Here is a 16,161-nt window from a genome sequence, read left to right on the forward strand (position 1 = left end):
AACGAATTTACAGACATTGCTTTATAAAGAACTGGTCCTCAGTAACCCATGCTTGTCGTAAGAGGCGATTAACGTGATCGGTGATCAGACTCGCAAACTCACACGTATCATAGTATCCCAGTTGCGTTGATCGATACCCATGTTGTTCATCGCTGGACTCAATTATTTACAGATAGCTGTCACATAGCTGAGCCTAGATTATCGAATCTCTCTTAGCGTTAAGACAGTCGTTAGTTAATGTTATTGTATGGCACTTACGGCTATCTTAGCGCTAAGAGAGTTTCGAAATTCTAGGTCCTGGTATATTGCTGAGAGCGGCATTAAACAGCAAATTAGCAAAACAAAAACCAACTTAAGGAAAATAGTGGTTCACTCCCAAAAGACAGACCTCCCACAAGACAGACTCAATGAGTACACTAATCACAAAATTATATGGTGTTTGATACGTTTGCCAGATACATGTATATATTATTGATTTTGATAATATTCACTAGTAAATGTGATCTGGAAAACATGTTGATGTACATATATTTGTTGATCCAGAATCAATAAAACTATAATTATCACCCAATATTATCTCTTTTATCTGGGCACATACCATTATTACGAAGGGTACAGCTTAATTAAGCCTTATGCAACCAACCACAAAAGGTGTTGTTTTAAGCAGTCTGTCATTTGGGAAGATATGAAAGGCTGCACTAGAGTGAGTGGAGGATGTGTCAATGGCACCTTGGGGGGTACACAGTTACATCATGACTCGACAGCTTCATGAAGACGACTCAAATTAGTATTACATGACTACTGATCCTACACACGAGAGACAGATCTTAGTACAACTAAGGGGCGCAACTCTGCGAATCGCTGCGTCTCAGATCACTAAAGAAGTGAGTGTGGACGTTTACAAAAGAAGGGGGCATAAAACTGGAGTCCTGATTACTTGATCCGGTGTAGTTCAGGTGTAAGTTGCCCTGACAGCTTATAGTACATCCAGTAGATGATGTTAAAGACCACGAAAGCCACCGGAAATAGACCCCTGGACGCCTTATCAACAATTTTCCCGGGGTCCCTTCCGCTGTCAGCCGCTGAGAGGGTATTGTCGTTACTGTCTCGTGTGTCTATTCCAGTATTTTGGTCTGTTGTCATGGAAACCTGCAGAATAAGAGTACACAATGTTCAACATCATTCTAGCAATCCAGTATTTCGGTCTGTTGTCATAGAAACTTGCAGAATAAGAGTACACAATGTTCAACAACAGTCTAGCAATCCAGTATTTTGGTCTGTTGTCATGGAAACCTGCAGAATAAGAGTACACAATGTTCAACAACAGTCTAGCAATTCAGTATTTTGGTCTGTTGTCATGGAAACCTGCAGAATAAGAGTACACAATGTTCAACAACAGTCTAGCAATCCAGTATTTTGGTCTGTTGTCATGGAAACCTGCAGAATAAGAGTACACAATGTTCAACAACAGTCTAGCAATTCAGTATTTTGGTCTGTTGTCATGGAAACCTGCAGAATAAGAGTACACAATGTTCAACAACAGTCTAGCAATCCAGTATTTTGGTCTGTTGTCATGGAAACCTGCAGGATAAGAGTACACAATGTTCAACAACAGTCTAGCATTCCAGCTTTGAACATGTGGTCGTCTAGAATGTTGTTACGTTCTAATTCCGGTCTCTAATTCCTGTCCCTCAATCCGTTCGATCATAATCGATTATCAGCTCAATATTTCTGGGTCAGCATCGCGTGAGTGAATGTGGTTTTAGGCCGCTTTTAGCAATATTCTAGCACCGTTTCATCAGAAATAGGCTTCACACATTATACATATGAGGGGATTCAGACCCCGATCCTCGGCGCTACGAGAGGACGTGTTAATTACTGGGTTCTCCCACACACCCCTATTTCCCGACTAGCAGCTGCTTCTGTTCTACTTTGTGTTGTGTTCCTAAAGCAAAACAAACCTCAAGACGTTAACAGAGTTATAACAGTATTTCAACAGCATCTGCTTTTTTGTTTGTCTGTTATGTTTGTTTGGTTTTTTTGGGGGGGAGGTTGTTTTTTCTTTCTGTTTTGTTTTGTTGGGTTTTTTTTGTTTTGTTTTTTGTTTTTGTTTTGTTTTTGTTTTGTTGGGGTTTTTTTAGGGGGGGGTGTTTGGCTTTTTTGTTTGATAATGTTAGGGGTTTGTTTTTTGTTTTTTTTGGAGGGGGGGTTTGGACTTTTTCCCTTTTCGCCTAAAACATCCCAAACGTTGCCTCGCAGGATAAACGAGACTGCCTATCTCTTGCGTTGAGGATAGTTATTTGCAAAGTAATTAAGATTTCTGAAGCTACTCCTGTCTACATGTCCCCATTCATTTGTTTCACCAAATATTAATAACCCACGGTATGCTTTACTTCGGGATTTTCTCCCACATGAAGCAGACACACCGTTATATAAGTCACAAACTATTCAAATCAGCGTTAACCACATTTAGACGATTCCTGCGTTAATGCGCACATATCGATGACATATCGATCTCACTGCGTTACATCTTTGAGACTGGCGAGCCTGTTCAAATCTTGATCAATATAAGATCAGCACTGTATTTCTTGTCAATCAACACCACAACCACATTGTGCAGAATGAGATTTTTATTGTAGTGAAACCCTATATGCTTTCTTAGATACGACACACACATAGCAATGTTCCAGCAATACCGCGGCGGGGATACGCCCTCTTAAGCACTAATCTGAGGGCCCATGTACTACCCATGTGCGAAATCGAGCCGGGGGTCCTCGGCGTGACAAGTGGACGCTTTAACTTCGCCACCCCAAGGCCCCTATAAACTTTGAAAGAAGGCTGTTACGCGAAGCCGCGTGTTAGATATATTGGTTTTTCAAACTAAACATGCCGAGAGATACAATTGTGGATGCTGATTAGATGCCGTACAATCAACCAGTACGAAAGATATTTGAAAAGGTATAAATTGGCCAGATAACCAAGTATTGCTGATGAAAGAGTACTGAATAGCGAATAATCGAGAGGTTTTTCAAAGGTTACATGTTTATTTGTGGAAAGCAGAAGTCTGATTTTCTGCGCTGTGATTATATTACATAATGATGTGCTACCTTCTCCTTGTGCTTCTTGTTTGTTTTGAGCTTCTTAAACCGCCTGGACAGCACCGTGACGACAGCATACTCCATGTAGGCGGCAAACACAAACACCAGGCACGATGTCATCCACACGTCAATCGCCTTCACGTAGGGAACCCTGGGAAGATGTGCACGCGCACTCGAGCTCTGGGTTGTGATGGTGAGCACTGTAAGGAGCCCAACTGAGATTCTGGCGGGAACTGCCTCGTGGTCAACCCAAAACGAGGCCCAGGACAAGACGACAATGAGGACGCTGGGGATGTATGTCTGTGTGGCGTAGAAACCGATCTCTCGTTTGAGGTGGAGGACAGCTCTCAAGCAGGTAAATTTTCCTGCAAATGTTAAGCGACCGTTTGATATTCCATTATCTAGGACAGTAACTCGAAATAATTCTGTGGCGTCATATTTTGTTTGTTTGGCGATGTTTTGTTTGTTTGTTTAATGCAGCCATCAGCAATTTTCCATCTATATGGGGCGGTCTGTCAGTGATCAACAGCATGGGCATCGATCTACGAATGCGTCAACCAAGGCAGCGAGTAAACTATCACATCATCAAACCAGTCTTACGACAAGCATGGGTTGTGAAAGACCAGTTCTAGCCCGGATCTTTGCGGGTCTTTTCTGTATTGTGAGGTTTCAACATATAAAGTCTACCTCCAGGTTACAGACGCAATCACTACTCAAATGTAGTCCCGCCAGTTAACAGTTTTTCCAGCTACGCCCGTTTTATCACTGAGCTCAGTCGCAAACATGACCACCGGAGACCTAAGTCGCTATTCAGATTGTTCCGGGATCACAATGTGTAGGTCTTGCAGTTTATGTGGAAATACTGCTCATAGTTATCATAAGTATCTGCCCAAAACAAAAGCTGTGGATCCGAGTGATCCGACCGTGTTGGTCACGAAAGCGGTCCTTAAAGGCGTGAAGCCAACTGAAAATCACTCGGATCCACAGCTTTTGTTTTGGGCAGATACTTATGATAACTATGAGCAGTATTTCCACATAAACTGCAAGACCTACACATTCACATCAGGGTTTTTCAAACAATATTAAGGAATTAAACCACTGGACTGTCATGCTGCCCATGAGCTCGGTGAAAGGGCGAACTGTATATGTTTTGAACGAAACCAGAAGAACAGCTTCCTGGCTATCAAAGGGAGGCAGCTCTTATCAAAGAATTTAGGGCTTAGACGATTGCGCCACCAGACAGAAAGTAAATGGGTGGTGGTGAAGCTTAGTTGTTCTGGTGTTGGCCAGTCCCTTCTGCCGATGTTCGATCCCCACATGAGGGTTAAATCCAGTAACAGTTACACAGTGTGGCGTAAAACAATAGTCGATCGATATTCTTGGATAATATTTCAAAATCTGATCTAAATAAAGTGTTATATTCTCTGCGATAATAAATATGTTCGTTCACTGACGCACGGGTCAATCAGAACATACCTATGGCATATGTTGAAGAACAGTCCTCGGCGATGACCTCGGAGATACTGAAGTCGGGGATGTTTGCCTCCGGTCGCACCGACGTCGCCTGACGATTCGCACTCCACCGGAAGTAGACCGAGTCGGCTGTGAAGCTGTCTGCAACAACAGTTCCTTCTGAATAGCTATGATTACAAAAAGCAGGCTCAAGGGGTCCACATAACAATGGAAGGGAAGGGCTTATATATTTTTCTTGTATTTTCTGGAACAATTTTTGATAACAGCAAGCCGGGAACCGATTCAGTATAGATTGTGCGTTGAACGTAAGTGTCACTGAGACATTTTGCGTGTTTCGAATGGCGATCCGAATTATTAGACTGCATGGGGAAGGGAGTTCGATCTATGATTCGATGGAGGAGAAGGAAAAAGTTTGCAGGCATTTTGTGTGGTTGTAAATGTTCCTGAACCGACAACCAGCACCTCTACAATGGTTGAAACAGGGAATAACAGGATTAAGAACAGAGAGATAGGCAAATACAAGACACTATTATGGATGACAACTTCTTTAATTCTTTTAACACGACGTTTCAAGGCTAATTCTTGCCCCTTCGTCAGGTGGATGTTAGGCTGTTATTAGACGTAGGTCACCCGAGAGGACGACACACTTCTGGGGCTAAAACATTATGTTCGCCAGTTAGGTCCACCGTGCCACTCTTAAAGAATAATCATCACCTCTAATTTTTGATTACTTGATTCACTTCCATCAGTAGTGTCTTTGAATTGTGTTTAACCCCCTGCCCCTTGACACCAACTTATTTACAACGTTATTAACAGGATACAAAGTTGAATAATGAATATATACACTAGAGGTAATCCCCATCCAAGAGCCCGGATCGTATTTATTTCAGTTTTGGCACCATCCAACGTGAATGTACACGTTTTCGTATCTGCATTTACACTTCAACATTCAAGTACAGCATACTATTTATTTCAGTACGATTATATTTTTTTGTAAATTATTCACCGATTTCATGAGAAAACACATTTGTTATTTTTACAGTGCATTAAAGGGAAATCGATCACCTGTGCGTTCTTGAAGCAATCTTCTCCTCGGTGTTATTGCCAAGAAAATAAGATCGTTGGGGGTATCCCATCCACTTAACGAGAGTAGATCTATATGGACGTTCAAACACAGGCAAACTGTAGCGCAAATGGGTTGCGCAGCATGGAGAAAATGACCAGTTTCTTACATGCGAGCGAAGCGAGCAAAGGTTTGCAACGAACCTTTCTTGCTTCAGTACGAAAAATAATTTTCATGTCAAAATAAAATATCACCACCATAAGAGAGGGGGGTTATAGTTCACATAGTATTTATCCATTCTACATTTGTGGTTGATATGGAGAAGCCCTGGAGCACAGTGACCACTTACAACTTTCCATTGCAATGTAACAGGTTTGAGCGTCCATGGGGAACTTGATCAGGTTCATCTGACACTGGACGATCACTGACAGCCTGGAAACAGAATGTTATAGAAGATGTACGCCTGAAATGTTATGTCAGCCAAACTCGGGAGTATATGATGTGATGCATGGTGTGCGGAAACCTACAAACACAAAAACACACAGCATACTCGGGGCACATACATTTGCCCACAGGTCACGCCATGTGTTCCGATAACTTACACGTGCGTGCATTTCGTTATTTGAATCAATAATGCCTCACCTTACCTCACCTATTAACAACGAACTTATCTTACCGTTATAAATATCGCCTTTTCATTCCTATGCAGCCTTGAATTGTAGAGGTGACCCAGTAGTTAAAGCGTTCGCTCGTCACGCCGAACAATCGTGTTCGATTCCGAAATTGGGTTCAAAGTGTAAAGTTCATTTCTCGTGTCCCACGCCGTGATATTATTGCAAAATTGCCAAATGCGGCGGCGTAAAACTAAACTCACTTACTCACGTCTCTTGTGCCCAGTGTAACAATAAGTACCATTTGTAAACGTCTGGTTGACGCGGTCAGAGATCCAAGCTCAGACATATTCAGACACGACACAACTTACCTCTGTGTGTAGAGAACGGTCCCGTTTGGGAAGAGTCTAATCATGATGTTCGGGGTTGTCAGGTTGTGCAGAACCTCGTGTTTTGATTGGGTGAAGTAGAGATCCGGCACCCACAGGGATCCCAGACGCTTGTGACTGACGACAATACTGCGGTTGAAGTCGTCGAATACAAGACGTCGGTCTCGCCACTGTTGCCGTAAGAAGAAGCTAGTGCTCACCTCCTGTAAGATCAAAGTATCTTCACTACTTCACCTCATTATATACGAGACAGGAAAAAAATTGGTTGTAAAATTCAAATAACTAAATGGACTTTCTCCTAAAATGGCCTCAGTGTCGTATATTCACGTGAATTTCCAAATGTGATAACAACTCACCCCTCTTCAACCTGTCCTTTTCTCACCTTCGTTCACTCTAACCTGTCTCTTCAATATCCCCGCATGTTTTCAAAGAAATACAGTTTACAGTTTTTACAATTATGTTGTATAGAATTAACATATTTAACATGACCCCAAGTGGATGTGTAAAGGTCAGTCTACAGTGGAATCGTCTCTCTTGAATTAAAATACACATAAAACTCAAGACTTATTAAATGAGTCCGTTCTGTTCCGTGAGTAGTTCCGTTTGCATATCGCCCAGTCGTAGTTGTGAGGTCGATGATCGGGATTTCAGTCACAGGATTGTATGGTCCAGGATCTTTTAATAAGAGACCGCTTTCGTATTGGTGGACCATTCCTGAGCGTGCCTTTAAACAACAAACTTTGTTTACACTCGTGTCCTATATCACACGTGATCAAATGTAACACCGTTCCCGTGAATTAGATTTAGTTTTCAGCAACCCATGTTTGTCGAAAGAGGCGGCTGACGCTGACGGGATCATGTTGTGAGGCTTCCTGTCGTATTTGATGCATGTGACCGTATCCCAGTTGTGTAGGTCGATGCTCATGACTTCAACCATTTAGATGGTCTGGTCCACATTCGATCAACTAAAGTTCGCCGTCATATAGCAATGTTATTGCTGAATATATCGAACAGCAAACAAACGCAACCTGGAATAACGGAAAATCATTTGTTCCAGAAAAAATTGTCGCAATTCCGAAGTCGCAATTCCGATGTCTTCAACCTACCATTTTGATGTTGCTGACGGGACCGACTGAATTCAAAGCCATATCAATTTCAACACGGGTTGCCTCCCCTGTAAATATTAAACACAAGGTCAGAAAATACGTGTCATGACATGTTCGTGAAATTATGACATGAAATTATTCAAATTTCATAAATACAACATCAGTTATTTAAAAGATTGTTTCTTAAACACCATATTTACAACTTTATATAAAGAGACACGTGCTATAAGAAGAAACTATACGCATCACGTTACGATTATCATATCGCTAGACAATTCATATACTCCTCACAAAAAGTTAAACAACACAAATGTTTAGTCTCATTATCTGAAATTGCACATAATGTAATGGTGCTATAAAATGGGAAACATAAGTGCACACGATTATCAAAATGTCATAACATGGTACTGAGGAATAATAGACTTACACATCATCAGCATGTACCCCTGAAACAATGCGCTGCAATGACGGGGGAGAGCGTTAACATGAAGCTTCAAGTCAGTTTTGGACAGTGAAGCAGTGTTGGGTGACATGTATGACCACCATGGGCCAAGTGTAAGCTTCTACACGTCCTTGCATTGACCAAATGAGTTGCTGTTGTGGAATATTCTGCCATTCTCTCTGTAACGCCTGCTCAAGGTCACCCAGAGTCTGGGGTGAACATGGAGACCGTAAACATGGCTTCCAATAATGGCTCAAGCACGCTCAGTGGGATTATGAGCAGGTGATCTTGCAGACCAGTCCATATGTGTGACGTTGTTGATCTAAACAAGATCATTAATAACTCTTTCTTGGACACTATCATCCAAGGACCACATCATCATTATCCACAAAAGACATGTTTGTTGTACCAGAGGAATGATTACAGGTAGGTGTTAACCGATCAGAGTGTATATGTGAAATGTGGAGTACATTCATGACACACATTTTGCATATTGTTTCTGAGGAGGGTTGTGTTCAGTCGATGTTGTCAATAAAGGTTATGCATTCTTTGCATACATGTGGGCAAATGTCGCTATAGAGATTGCTAAAGATATTAGACTGAAAATACGTGTTGCCCATTTTTTTGTGAGGAGTGTAGAAACAAAACGATACATGCATATATCTGTCGAGCCAGCACACGGGATGTAATATAAACGATAAAATACTTATATCTTATGTATGTGTGTAAGAGGTATCATTTTGACTGAAATAAATACGTGTAATATATTTGGGAAACTATTTCCCTTGAGGTATTATATTTGGGAAACTATTTCCCTTGAGGATAATGTTCTGAGGCGTGTCTGCTTAATGTGGCAAAACAACCCATGTGTTACAGGTTTTAGAGGTTTCCAAAGCTGATGAAACGACATATGTTTCCATGACATTTCTGCTTTTCGATCGTATCATGTCCAAGCTAAGGGACGCAACTTGAACTGACACAGATTGTGTAAATCAGAGTAAATCTTTTAACAACAATCTCAATCGTAAATTATTTATCAACACAAACAATTATTTGATTTTAATATAACATTTTGAAGACGCTTGAAAAATCGGGTTAAACTGATCTTCATCAACCCATACTTGTCGAAAGAGGCGACTAGCGGGTCACTGGACTGCCTGGTCCAGAGTGGATTATATTATTTACAAACCGTCTCCATATAGCTAGAAGGACTCTGACTGTGGTAAACAAATCATTTGGTTGACAGGAACCACCGTATCCCAATTGTATTGGTCGATTCTCTTTGTATCAATCATTGTATCGATTGTCTAATCTAGCTTAGAATCCATAATCCCCTATCACGTCTGGAACATTGCAGCTTTAAATAAGTAACAAAACAGAAGAATGGATCATTAAATGCATAGATTAAGCAATCAAGTAAACATCAGTTTATAAACAAGTCACAGCTCCCTCTACATTTGTAGGTAAATTCCATAATTGGAATACAATGTAAACATGAATGTACACTAAACAACGAAGAAAGCTACACTTCTTTGTTTTGTTATGTTCATGTTATTTGCCATCAATGATATTTCTTTGACTTCAAGATGGATATCTAAATTACAAAGACACAGCCTTGTTTGTGATGGTAAAATGTGGTAATTAAGTTCGGAACAACCAGAGGATGGTTATACCAACATTGTTATCACTGTATGTAAACATTGCCACTGCCCTATATTAACCGCGGTTACGTATAGTCTTTGGTTTGCGGTAATATACAATACGAAGCATTCACTACGAAGACGTTTCTCGATGTTTTAGCCAGGGAGATTGTAGAATGTATGGCACAGCCCGGCACACTTGAGTTGCCTCAACATTCTACATTGATTGCATGAATCTGCGTTATGACCGAGGAATTAAATAGCGCATAATAAAGGCAAGATGCTGGTATGGATAACAACGTCTTATTCTGTTATAATGCGACGTTTCGGTATAGATCCATATTTGTCAACCAAGATCAAAGCTTATAGCGAGGCAGTCGATTGATTATGGCGTCCACTCCCGTGATATTGCTGAAATCGGGATAAAAGCAAACTCACTCACTTACATCTATCAAAAAGACATGTGCACCCCTGGGAAACAGTGAGTTTTTCTCTCGCATTAATTAAATTCATTTTGTCAGTGACAAGAACAGGTTTGGGGAGAGGGCTATCCTATGTTTGATATTTTCATTTAATACAACACTCAGCGAAGGTTGAAGACTACATAAACGTTGCCGCTGAAACGTCAGATTGAAACGTCAGCTATATGAAGACAGTCTGTAGACAGTCATGTCTGGATCTAGTGATCAACAGCACGAGCATAGATCGACTGGGATATGTGGACACGTGTCCACCAAGTCAGCGACTCTCACCACCCGATCCCGGTAGCCACCTCATACGACAAGAATGGGCCGCTGAAGACCAATTCAGACACGGATCTTCACGGATAGTATCTCTAGATGGACATGTAAGGGATGTTTACCACGAGTCAGAAAGGCATACTGATAGAGTCATACATACCCCGGGCGAAACTGTCAAAACGATTTTATCTCACCTACTTGCTTCGATATGCCATTGTAAAAGCAATAAAATAAATTGGAAATTGATTTTTTTCCGGCACTCCCTGCAGCGCTGAAACTCCAAACTGTCCAATCCTTTACAGTGGTATCTGTGTTGCACTTTTTCAGGCACACACGTGGTCACTGGACGTTCCTAACGGTGTTCATCACTTTTTAAAGGTCACAGATCGAATGTGGGTAGGGACTGGTTTACGCCAACATAAGTCAATTTCCTCAACATGTACATGTATTTGTGGCTATACTTTATGAAGTAACGATTTCACCATCAAGCGTTTCTTTCGATGTGAAATTCAACTGTTTCAGCTAAAATGACCTGATGCAAAATTAGACCCTGGAATCTGGAATTCTTTGAATGAAAGGAAAGGTAAACTACAGCAAAACTTGCAAGGATTACATTACTCCATAACTTTGAATTTCACTTACCTTCATCAACGCCCGGTCTTATTGTAGAATCATAACACTCTGGGTCCAGGAGACGATTCAGGACATCATGTTCAGTTACATTATCATCTGCTCCATGGGTTTGGTGGAAGCAGAGACTTATTAACACGCAGGCAATAAACAGTGATACTCCAGACGCCATCTTGACGCAGCCGAAGGTATCAAAGAATATTCCCTATGTTCATCGCGCTGAAATTATTTCTCTCCCAGAATAACCCATCATCTCCTGAAAAGTTAATGCGTAATCGTTCATGCAACATAAATCTTTCACTTGCCAAAGTTTGAATTGATTCAGTACGTAACGGTCTCAGTGACAGTACTATGAATCAATTCAAAGTAAGACAAATCGATGAGCATTTTCCGGATGTTAACACTAACACTGCTTCACCTCACAATTTTTAACCCGGATGGTCTAAACCGGAAACATCCACGTAAAAACACGTTGTGGACCACCGCTAAGAATACAAACACTTCCACTGGGGAATGTGTTATACAAGCAAATGCAATTATATAAATCATAGATATATTTCATCACAGATTCATTCCCAGTGATCTTCAGCGGGACAAGGACAGTTCATGTTTCGATGGAATCCGTGTTTGCTTTGACAGTCATTGATCCCACTTCTCTGTACACACTTTGATCTCGAGTCTGTTAATGTCAATAATCTACCTACCCGAAGCAAGCGGATTGTAAATACTTCATTACACGTGATTCCGATTTGCGTCACTAAAAGAATCAGGTCATGCCTTGCTGTAATTTGCATGATACTTCTGTTAATATGAAGCGACAAAAACGTCAAGCATCTAAGATTTCCCTTTACGCGTAAATTAAGTGAGTTTCTTGCGTACCGATAAGAAGGGCATGTTGACCTTTTCCTGAACACCTGATGTTATCACTTTTCATTGGTCACTTTGCATAATTCTCACCGATATTTTCCCTCTTGGCCATATGGAGTCCGCTTGAAGACTGGGCGTTCTCTTTCATTGATGTTTCATTTTGACTTGAACTGGGTCGATGTTTCTGCACTCGAGCTATGTTCCTGAGTTTCAACCTATGTTGTGTACCATTTATCTGTCTTGGGTCAACTACAAACGAAATATGTGGACACAGAAATTTAAGCAATCTCACAGGGGTTGTAAAACGAAATTTGACGTGTATCTTGGTTATAAGCATCAGAATATGCATACATACACACATTAGAAGGAACTTAGAAAAACCTATATCGTTTTATTCATTTCAACAAAGTCTGTTCATGCACTATCGTGACACTGACACCGAGGTTCTGCTACATCGATCACAGGATAATCAGATTTACATGGCGCGACAAGTACATGTTTGCCTTCGCTGTTTTGGACTGGAATGGAAAGAACTGTTTGGGTTTGACTTGATGGCGCTATGCCTCATTTCCGTAAATAGAAATAATGCATTTCTGTCAATAATACTAACTGCCAGGCCTCAGGGAAGGTACCATATAACTTATTCTAAAATCAATTACATATTTAGATTGCAATATCAAATTAAAAATTTCGAATGAATTAATGCAACGGTGCATTGAATCGACTCTCGCGGTCTCTACGGCGTACCATTATTTCATGTGAACCCCAAAGAATTATTGAGTTCGACAAACACTGACAACACCACTTGGGAGAGTTTTCAATGTACGGAGCAATTGCTGACATTCCATATATGGCAAGTGTTCTCTGAAAGTTGTTTGCCTCAAAGTTTCAATAATCGATTTCAGGCAAGTTGTAAGGGATTTTATTGCAACAATAGGAAGCTAAAGTGAGTGCATATGCCCTCAACAAATATGTTATATAGGCCAAAGTTTTGTCGAAAAGGGCTGACATTATACCTTTGATTGGATACAAATATGAAATTGCTAAATTTGATACCATTTTATAGAAAAATGTGTCCCGTATCTAACTTTGTAATAAAAATATCAAGTCACCACTGCCTTTGTTTGACAAGCGGCGCCCCCTTGTGACACAATCTGTAAAAGGTAATATGTCAATACAAGTTCTCTTATAAGAAAATTGTTTACTCTTGTTTTTTAGTATGAGTTTTTTATAAAGATATTTCAGTACTGATATGAAATAAAACAAGAAAATCAAGGCAGTGTGTAGGATTTGACACGTTAATTAACTTCTAATCTTCATGAATTTTACAAAAATATTGATTCATCAATGAAAATAAGATTTTGTATAATAAGAAGATTATGTTATAAAATGAATTTCTGTCTAGTAAATTCACACTACACCAATTTTCAAAAGTGGAAAAATATGCTACCAGTGTGTATCAGCATTATCTCCCATTAAAAAAGCATACCCAAATTAAATTTGGGGGAGATAACTCTTGCACAGGTTTACCTCAGTATAAATGCTTCTTTGGTCAAAATATTATGAAGCATGATTTGAAGCAGGATAAAGGGAAATAACTGTATAACATAAATGCTGCTGTCCTTCTACTGTTTCATCCCGTCGCATACTGCTTGCGAACAAGAAAACCCTTTACTACTTAAATGCACTAAGTATTTGCAATCGACCCATGTCAGTATATGACGCTGAACCCATGCAACTCCTCTTGCCATGGAGTGAGGGAGTGAGTTTAATTTTGCGCCGCATTTAGCAAATTTCCAGCAATATCATGGAGGTAAACTCTTGAAACACTGCTAAATCCTACACTGACTGAACGAATAAAGAGGACAATGCCGACAGAAGATTCCAGATTCCATAAGATTATGAGGATAAGCCCCTGAAGTAAGTGTGTGTCTGGTGCGGCTTACGTCGCTTTGTTTGTTGTTTAACGCCGCCTACAGCAGTATTCTAACAACAATAGGCTACGTTTATAACGAACTTTAAATGTGGTACGTTGTATCTGATAATTCATTATAATTTATTACTCGCCCGTTGAAGATACAGCAGTGTAATATTTTCACTTCAATATTACACTAGTGTAATACCGCTTGACGTATGACGTCAAAATGGTTCGAAGTTGTGACGTCACAATGCTAATGTTGATGTCGCGATTTTACTAGACCTTGCTTGACTTGAAAGCTGAGAGGCCTCACACTGTAGGCAATTTCGCCGCAGTTTCTGTCAATTTATGTTGGCGAGTAATAAACAGAATACTAAACTCGCTTCCGTGAAATACCATTTTCATTAAACTCGTTAAAGATTTAGTATCACACTCGCTTTCGCGCGTCCGATACCAAATCATTAACTCGTTTAATAAAAATGGTATTACACGGAAGGTCGTTTAGTATCCTCTATATATCATGATAGTTCGTTTATATCTGACAGTTCGTTATGTCTGACATTTCGCTACATCTGATAGTTCGTTATATCTGAAAGTTCGTCATAACAGGGATAATCTACAACAGGGATAGGTTACTCCCTTGCTTTCTTTACCATTTACCATTTACCATTTGTACTAATTAACGTGTCTCGTCATGCCCCAACGCACATATTGACTTCAGCTGTGTTTAACAGTACTGTAGCCTGTTTATTGTATCAGTCAGAATTTTACAATGAACGAATGAATTATAGTAAGAATTAAGAGCAAGAATAATAAGTGCATGAATGGAAGAAATAAAGAAAAAGTGCATATGTGAATGAATGAAAGAATAAATGATACACCACAGCCGTCCCTCCCAAAACATGTTTAAGAACGCAAAAGTATCGCTAGAACGCATGTGTTAACATCAGCTGTCCTTTTAAAAAAATCTACTTTGAGACATTTTTGTTTACATTAATAATTAATTCAGACACCTTATTGCATGTGGGGAATGGCATGGACATTAACAAATGTTAACTGACACTGTCACACACCACTCAAAAACAGAAAGTGTGAAATTATCACAAAGCCTTCTAAACACCTTTCCAGTTTTGTCAAATAATAAGATCAACAAGAAGGAAAGAAGTTACAGAACTATAACCCTCAAGCATCCCCAGCATCAATGGCGGGTCAGATCATATCATCATATTTTTCACACGAATCACGTGCGCCCTAACAATTTTGCTAAAATCATAAAACTATCACTATTATTTGCAAACACATTTCACCTGATGGTATATTCCCTTCATAAAAATTAAAGCTGTAAGTTTTAGAATAATAACTAGAAACACTCGAACAACGCAGTGTAGTATTTCAATGGCTGATCAGAACAAATCAGCGATATGTCATATTTTTCACCCACCTCAAATACACTGTAAGCATTTTTAAAGTCATAAAACTATCACTATTACATGCAAATATCTTTCAACTAAAAGCATGTTTCCCTTCTAAAAATTAAACGAATGTGTGAAAGAAGTTTTTATCGACTTAATTTAGTCTATCTTTGCGGTGAATCGAGCATGGAAGCCAGTGAGCTATAACATACCGACTTGAAACTTAATTACAAATCTACTGTCCCAATACTGACACTAATAACAATTATTTGACTTAAGATGAAGTGACAAAATTGTTAACTTATCTCTTACATGTAGGATTTCAGTTGCCACAACACTCAGCGAATGTAATCAGCTGTTGAAAATAAACCGAGCTCAATCTTAAATTATACTAAGCTGCCGCCGTATTGTCTACACTGGTCGCGTGACGAGGCGAGGCATACGTTCAGCGGCTTTTCGAGGAGTTTCTTCTCCCTCTCTATAAAGACTCCTTGCTTATATAACAAAGACCCATGCCATCGAGATCTGATGACACAAAATGAACCAATCATCCTGCAGTCGTCATCAGTATCATTACATTACGCTATTGCTACGATATCTGATATGTTCCCAGATTGCAATTAGCATACAACCTGGATATTCAAACAGATAAAATATTTTAGTTTGTCCAAGATATTCAACTATACACCTGGAAATTAATCAAGCAACACCCCAATTTTTTCTATTGGAGCAACTTTGAAGTGTTCTGACAATCAAAATATGCCGGGTTGAT

The 16,161-nt window shown here is 39.8% G+C and overlaps 1 protein-coding gene across 1 annotated transcript; it reads right to left on the reverse strand.

Moving 5' to 3' along the window:
- Positions 1-933: 933 nt before the first annotated feature.
- LOC137297144 (glycine receptor subunit alpha-2-like) lies at positions 934-11,365 on the reverse strand. The gene is made up of 7 exons (XM_067829161.1): positions 11,205-11,365; positions 7,741-7,808; positions 6,617-6,837; positions 5,984-6,066; positions 4,575-4,712; positions 3,108-3,463; positions 934-1,149 (listed from the first exon to the last, which is right to left on the reverse strand). The coding sequence occupies exons 1-7, from the start codon at positions 11,362-11,364 to the stop codon at positions 934-936; spliced, it is 1,242 nt and encodes a 413-aa protein (XP_067685262.1). The 5' UTR covers position 11,365.
- Between the last annotated feature and the right edge of the window lie 4,796 nt (positions 11,366-16,161).

Source organism: Haliotis asinina, chromosome 9 (genome assembly GCF_037392515.1).
Source record: "Haliotis asinina isolate JCU_RB_2024 chromosome 9, JCU_Hal_asi_v2, whole genome shotgun sequence".
Taxonomy (NCBI): Eukaryota; Metazoa; Mollusca; class Gastropoda; order Lepetellida; family Haliotidae; genus Haliotis; species Haliotis asinina.

Bases quoted from the DNA above. Each gene is read 5' to 3' on its own strand.
- LOC137297144 (XM_067829161.1), bottom strand. From the start codon at position 11,364: ATGGCGTCTGGAGTATCACTGTTTATTGCCTGCGTGTTAATAAGTCTC. The intron at 6,838-7,740 runs GTAGGTTGAAGA...TTGATCTTACAG, and splicing joins CCGTCAGCAACATCAAAATG to GAGGTGAGCACTAGCTTCTT. The intron at 4,713-5,983 runs GTAAGTGGTCAC...CTGTTGTTGCAG, and splicing joins TTACATTGCAATGGAAAGTT to ACAGCTTCACAGCCGACTCG.